Source organism: Haliotis rufescens, unplaced genomic scaffold (genome assembly GCF_023055435.1).
Source record: "Haliotis rufescens isolate VD_foot unplaced genomic scaffold, xgHalRufe1.0.p SCAF_107, whole genome shotgun sequence".
NCBI lineage: Eukaryota > Metazoa > Mollusca > Gastropoda > Lepetellida > Haliotidae > Haliotis > Haliotis rufescens.
This window is the reverse complement of record NW_025963788.1, coordinates 256,779-264,459: the sequence shown is the minus strand read 5'-3', so window position 1 is coordinate 264,459 and position 7,681 is coordinate 256,779. Positions and strand designations below refer to the sequence as shown.

The 7,681-nt window shown below is 40.9% G+C and overlaps 1 protein-coding gene across 1 annotated transcript; it reads right to left on the bottom strand.

The window, feature by feature from the left end:
- Positions 1 to 3,881: 3,881 nt before the first annotated feature.
- On the bottom strand, positions 3,882 to 6,319 carry LOC125377937 (low affinity immunoglobulin epsilon Fc receptor-like). The gene is made up of 3 exons (XM_048392050.1): positions 6,172 to 6,319; positions 4,872 to 5,066; positions 3,882 to 4,099 (listed from the first exon to the last, which is right to left on the bottom strand). The coding sequence occupies exons 1-3, from the start codon at positions 6,317 to 6,319 to the stop codon at positions 3,882 to 3,884; spliced, it is 561 nt and encodes a 186-aa protein (XP_048248007.1).
- Positions 6,320 to 7,681: the final 1,362 nt, after the last annotated feature.

Sequence of the window (7,681 nt, the reverse complement as noted above, 5' to 3'; positions counted from 1 at the left end):
TGAATATATAGAAAAGTGTATTCAAATTTGCAATATAACCTCTAGGGGGGGTTGGAAGTGCTGACGTTGACTGAGCCAGAGTCTTATTAAATGTGATTTTACCTTTTAATATTCAATGTGTTTTTTTCTAGCTCCCCAATAATATGTTAATATGTTCGAGGTTTGTTCTTGTATTGATTACCCAAAGACTGGTAATGTGGGACTAAATATTATTCCAAAGCTTCAAAGTTTCCCTCATGCCAGTATATTGTTGTGTCCTAACAGAGTTTGGTGCTGCTTCCTGCCATTGAACCTACCCATAAAGCTTTAGTTATGTCTATATCTTCCTCAACGCCAGAGTTTCTGTAAAATATATTCAAAGTATCTATGCAGCTCTAAGACACTCTTCAGAGCCATCTAAACATAACTGTGTATCATCTAGATATTGACCTAATTTATACTACACATCGTTTATTGTTATTCCTTTTAAGCCTTTCTTATTCCTAATCATTATTCCTGGTATCTAAGCTACAAGCAAAATAGGTAATGGTTAAAGTGGGTCTTCTTGCCTACATCCTCTTTGGTTCTGAAAAGAAACTGGAGAGATATCCATTTGGTATGGTCTATGATGCATTCTTATTTAAGATATTAACCCATTTCATGATTTTTGGTCTGAAACCAAATTATTTCAAAACCAAGTCAATAAATCGTTTGGAAACTGTGTCAAAACCCACATCAAAAACACACAGTAATAAACGTCCTGCCCTATTTTGCTCTTTCAGCTACACACATGATATTATACATGCTTCTGTCAGTTTCACTTATCCATGGACAAGGTATGAAGTCGGTTTGGTTACTATGAATTAATGTTTTGCATTTTAATTTTAAAGTTTTCTTAATTTTGGTTTCTATACAAGAGCTTAAATTTGTTAAATCAGTCGCCTGTTTTTCAGAGGCCTTCTGTCTTCAGAATACATGCAATTATTCCTCTAACTATAGTTGAGATTATCTGATTAATCTGAATTTTGTATATATACCTAAAAACTCATACACCTAAGTCATTCCAAAAGAATAAAAAACTGGGGACACAATGAGGCCAGGTCTTTTGTTTACAACTTTTAGGAGTTAAAACATTTCAGCAGGTTTTTTAATGCTATCTGCACATGATTATAGACACCATCTAATACTTGTCTAATTTCAAAAGTGTGTTCCCTATTAGAACTTCTAGATGAATACAGGATTTTGTAAAGTTCTTTCTGTTCAGGCAGTCTTTTGTATCCTTCAGTGACACCTTCACCATTGGCATTTGTTAAATTATTAATGGTCTTATGTGTGTAAGTTCAGTTTTTCATGTGACAAAATACTTAGACGGCTTCTCCCACTGTATCCTTCTTCTTAGTTGCCTTCCCCTTTCTGCATCATCCTTTAACTATTCAAATTCTAATATATGTGTAACATCATTATCGGGTGTGTTTTACAACATTTACAACAAAACAAGTACTCACAAATCATCCAGTATTCATGACATTGTTCCAACACTAAGCATAGACGCCATTTCACAGGTCACCAGACCCGTGAATAATACAGACCGGTAAGGATAGATCTTCAGCAACCAATGTGTATGGTAAGAGGCGACTAATGGGAACGGGTGGTTAAACTCGCTGACTTGACTGATAGCATGTCATAGCATCCCAATTGAGTAGATCCATGCTCATGATGTCACTGGATTTGTTGGTTCAGGATTGATTATTCACAGACTGTCTTCCTATATGTGGAGACCCATGAAGATTCCAGGGTAGAATAGGTCTCCAGCAACCCAACTTGCCGTAAAAGGTGACTATGCTTGTCGTAAAAGGCGAATCGTAAAAGGCGACTAACGGGATCGGGTGGTCAGGCTCACTGACTTGGTTGATGCATGACATCAACCCCATTGCGTGGATCGATGCTCATGATATTCATCACTGGATTGTCTGGTTCAGACTCGATTATTTACAGACAACCGTCATATAGCTGAAATATTACTCAGTGCGGCGTTAAACAACAAACCAACCAACCAACTAACCTATAGCTGGAATATTGCTCAGTGCCATGTTAAACAGAAAACAAATACAAGTCACCTCGTTGTAATGAAGGCCGGGAGTCAAATACGCAGCAATAGCCATGACACCACAGTGTAATTTTATTTCCTATAAAGAACAGTAGAAACGATGAAATATACATGTAAACACCTGTGGACAGTGAATCTTACAGGCAATATAGTGTGTAAAGGATATTCTGTTCCCGTGTTTTCAGAATTTGCAAAACCAATTTATGTTTTGATAATGTTATCTGGCATTAAGGCGTAAGAAAATAACGAAACAACTTTATTTACGCCGCCTCTATGTGTTAATTTTGTTTTTACCACATTTTGTCCTCACCTGGTTAATGCCGGGAATGATTTATATCTACGTTATAATTTTTCCCATGCATTGGTAACCTCTATGAGAAGGTGCCAAAGTTCACCCACAATCATTATAGCTTCATTAGAGGATAAAAATCACACATCACAAAGGCATCCGGTCATTAGAAAAACAAGCCAAGTGCATTGGTCAGTGTCAAATACAAAATACAAAGGTGATTAGCTGATGTCAGTGATAATAATATATATTCACCCAACAGTGACAGTGGTCAAGCTTCCGACATGGGCTAGGCAAGGAATTTAGGGACGATCGGCGATCCTCACATGAAAGCTTGTCTTGACTTGATGAAGATAGGTATGAGACACACAATCAGGCACACGTACTCTTGACCCACTTGTCCAATGCTGTAAGACCCTATACAATGCGAGACCAGTCTCGCCGTTTGTGGAAGTTTACACCCCTCTGTAGCATCTAAATACTAGTAAAGCAACTTCCTGACTGCTTAGATTAAATTGCACAACATTCCTGACGACTAATAACAGTCCAAATACAACGCAATGAGCTTCTACGGAATCTCAACAATAACTAAGTAACTCAGTTACAATCTTTGGTAACCAATAAAATACACTGAAAACATAAAAACACTAAAATTTTGAAATTTCCAAAATAACTTTCAATCAAACAATCAGTTTTTATATCACATACATTCAAGTTTACACACATTCAACTTGACGTGTCTCCTGGCGGTAATGAAGGCAGGGAATCACAGTACACAGGATGTTATAAGTCTTTTTACGCGGGCTCCAGTGACTTTGCCAAAGCCCGCGAAAAGCCGGGTTCTATAGCAGGAATTGAAATTCCACGATAGGCAACCCTGACTGATTAAACATGGACGCAAACTGAATGACGAACATTTTCCAATCAACTCAAACAAATTTATAATCTGATCTAATGACTTTGTATAAAACAAAAGTAGCATAATACTTTAATTTAAAGGTTATATTTAGTTAACATTAAGTTTGAAATTGCTAACTGAAACAACTCGATAGTATACAAGTAGGTCTGTCTTATATATATATATACTACTCAAAAGAAGCTAAACAACTCGCGCTTGTTTCATATGACTACAGTTAATCTGTGGTTGGGCTTTGGGGTATTCCTTTTTGTCCATGGGTTGCACCCTACTCGGCCATGAGTCCCTGATATGTTTCTGGGTATGTGAAAGATCGACATGACATCTCCTTCACACAACAAGGTATCTGCCCTTTCTTGTCCCCATCTCCACGGGATATTAGTGCCGTCAGTTACACTGGTACTTAGTGACAGAGAGTTAAATGTAAGAGGGATAGATGTGTATGTTAAAAGTTGCTTATGTCTAAGATCTGCATCACTTCTCACGCCATGCTATAACTGAAATGCTTGTCTGTCTGTTGACATTCCACCCTGATGAACGATGATTGGATAGGCAGGTGCTGCAGGCATTATTTGGTGAACATGTTTAAATCACATTTCACACACAAACCAGCGTAATTTACTGCAGTCAGCATCATTCCATGCGGACCCAAACATCAGTAAAAGGATCTGGACACAGTCCTCGTCCTGGCCTCTATATGTAAAGCTGGGCTCCCCTTTGTACCAGTTCGTGTACGTCGGGACGGAACCGTCAGTCCATCTGTAGGCGTTTGACCTGGTTGTGTCCCGCAGTCCAATCCAGGATTCCTCTGAAACACCAACTGGAGGGAATGAGGGGCAGGTGTGACTGACGGGCGAGTGTGTGTTTGTGGGGGTGGGGGTGGGGTGTGGGTGGTGGGGGGTGTGTGTGTGGGGAGTACTCGACAATACTCGAATACTCGACAGTATTGGAGATTTTGTTTTTTTCTGGAGGTAGTGACCAGAGGGTGGATGTGACTGATTTGTTGGTGTGATTGGCGGGAGGGCGTGATAAAACTTAATGTTTTGTGTAAATCACGAGAGCGTGTGACTGACGAAATAATGTGCTTGACCGGATGGTGTGACTTATTGGTTGGTGTGACTGACGCGACTGTATGACTGACGGGAGAATATGTTTTACAGAAGGTGGTGATTGAACTGTTTGTAAGTTATGATACTGTATAACTGACGGGAGGGGACATACAAGAGTTGTGACAGACTAGAGGCTGTGATTGATTGGTTTGTGTAACTGACACATCTTTTGTTCCAGCTATATTCCAGCTATATGGCGGCGATCTGTAAATAATCAAATCATGTCCCCTGACACTCTAGTAGGTGACATCATGAGCATCGATCTATGCAATTCAGATACAATGACATGCATCAAACCAAGTCAGCGAGCCTGACCACCCGATCGCGTTTCTCGACTCTTACGAAAATCATAGTCGCCTTTTACAGGACAAATGGGTTGCTTAGACTTAGATATTGTGGAGTTATTAGTCTCACACATGTTGAAACCAGAAACCTGTAGAAATCAGAAGCTATGCTGTCAATGTCACTTACTTTTGTTATTGTGGTCCTTGAATTTGAACAAGCCCCCGACGATGTCCTGTTTCTCTGCGGTGTCTATCTTCACCAGTGTGGCGCCGTCAGACCTGCACATCTCTAAGGCTCCGTCCCATGTACGTCCCACATTGTATCTCTTCAGGTGGATCTGGCCCCCCTCAGCTTGGAAAGTCGTGTATCCCTTTTCTTCAGCTGAATGTTTAACATGAAGCTCAATCACTTATTGAAACAGTGTGTTGGGCAACTGACTGCAATTTGTGGCGTGCTGGACAACTAACTACAAAGTCAGACATGCATGTCACAGTTTGATGAACTGATTAATTATCGATGCAGCACAATTGGTTTGAGATGAGTCTTCCTTATATTTCCGGCTATGCATACTTCATTCACCTTGATGTTGACGGTTATTGTACCAAATGACAGGAAGGTCAAAATCCAATCACCCTCGGATGTTTTCCAGTAAGAAGACCAAATGAATGCTTTTTTATAGTGCTGTAAATTCAGCATCTGATGAATATGTGTAGCTGTGACAATATCCTAATACTTCTGCTGATTGATCGACTTGATGGAAACTAAGCGCTACTCACACACTTGAAATGCCATTACCTGTGATTCTGAACCTGTATGAAACTTGTGGACAAACCCTAAACTCTGAATCTGTCCCTCTTTGGATCCTGTGGATGCTCCAGTGAAATTCTAACCTCTGCTTTTTTCATGTTTGAAGCTCCAAAAATACCTTGACCTCTATTTTGTTTATATTTGAATTCTGTGAACATTTCAACACAAGTCCTTGTTTGAAGCATGTGGACACTCCAACACTGGTGATTCAGAGGTGGATCCGTAGGATGCTCCAACAAAAACCTTACTTCTCATCTTGACTCTGTCTGATGTTGACTCCGTTTGGATTCATTGGATGCGCCAACAAAATCCTTACCTCTGATGTTGACTCCGTTTGAATCCAGTGTATTCTCAAACAAAACCATTACCTCTCATCTTTACTCCGTTTGGATACAGTGGATGCTCCAACAAAACCCTTACCTCGGATGTTGACTCCGTTTGGATTTAGTGGATTCTCCAAGAAAAACACTTACCTCTGAGGTTGACTCCGTTTGGATTCAGCGGATGCTCCAACAAAACCCTTACCTCTGATCTTGAGTCCGTTTGGAATAGTAGACGTTGCAACAAAAACATTACCTCTGATCTTTACATTGTTTGGATCCGGTAGATTCTCAAACAAGACCCTTGCCTCTGAATTAACCCTGTTAAGATCCGTAGGACGTTTCAACAAAACCCTTACCTCTGATGTTGACCCTGTCTGGAGCCAGTGGACACTTCAACCATGCACCGACCGCGCACTTCGCCGCTAGTCGCCAGCGTTGTACACAGGCGATGTGATGAATGCCCCCATCATACAGCTGCAGTTTCTTCTCTGCAATGGTAGACATGTTGAAAACAAACAGAAAACTTGAGAAATCATGACTCAGAAGCACAGGTTCCACATACAACGCTTCCTATCCTGGTACCCGAGACTGCTGAGAGGGAATAGTTGGTATTTTATTTCTCACAACCACCTGTAGGCGAGAAACAAACAAACAAACTACACGAGAACTCGGCCTTGAAGCAGAAGTTTAATTCTTCTGATAATCCGAATATATATGAATTATAGCTTCAAGACTAAGATGGGTCAATTACTCGGGTTCGGAAACAACTGGTTGTAACATAACTGGTATCTGAGTGTGTAGTAATCTCTCTCACCAAGCCCTATTCTCTTCCACTACGTTATATCTATGACACTGCTTTATTGATGTCAAGCATTATTTGCTTGTTTGAGGCTGTATTCCTTTATAAATACGTTGTCCCAAAAAATACTCGAACAAATAAAGTTACCATAAAACATATACCTCTCAGCAGGCACACAACGTTGTTTTAAAGTTGAACGATGATTGATTCCTGGTCGCGACGTTGCTCAAAGTTAAAATAACGTTGCGACCCGAGAAAGCATCTGGAACTCACAAAAGAAAATTTTCGCCCTGAAGTTTCAGTGATCAGTTGAGAAGAACTGAGTACATATACACACATCTAAGATGATTATTCTATCGATCCCAATACACGATACCCCTCTCTCGTTATTGCTATGAAAGCATATCTATCGATAGCCGACCAACTCGCTATTTTGAGACCAACTCGGCACAAATTGTTTAGGTCAGAAAGCATCTCTATGGTCAATATATCCAAGATAAACTGTTTGGTCGCTTGTTGCGTAACCCTCCATAATCACAGTCAATGACAGCATGTAGACCAGGCAATGCAATGATTGACATCCAGAGAATCAATCCATGCAATTGGAATACGATGCCATACATCAAGCAATTCAGCGGTTTTGATCACATTTATGGCCGTTCACGACAAGCTGGGGAGACTCTGAATCTCCACGGAGTCCATCTAAAATTGGCACTCGTGAAGAGCAACCTCCTCGTGGTGAGTGCTGGGGAACGCTAATAGCTTTTCCCCCGTGTGGAACTGGGGCAGAATAATTCCACAGCACCCCATTGCTGGTCGTACAAGGCGACCAAAGTGGGCAGCCCGTTTGCCGTGAGTTGCGTCCCATGTTTCGGCGGAGGACGGGAGTCTGGTAGTTGAGGGCACTGGTTCCTGGAACTGTGTTCCTTTGCCCAACACACTACTTCGACCCTTTCTTCGCCTAGACGGGTGGTAAGATGGGCCCGGTCTTATCAATCGGCTGGTCATGCCAGGCCCTGTGCGTAATATTGTGTATGCACACCTGTGTTGTTTTTTAATGTATATTT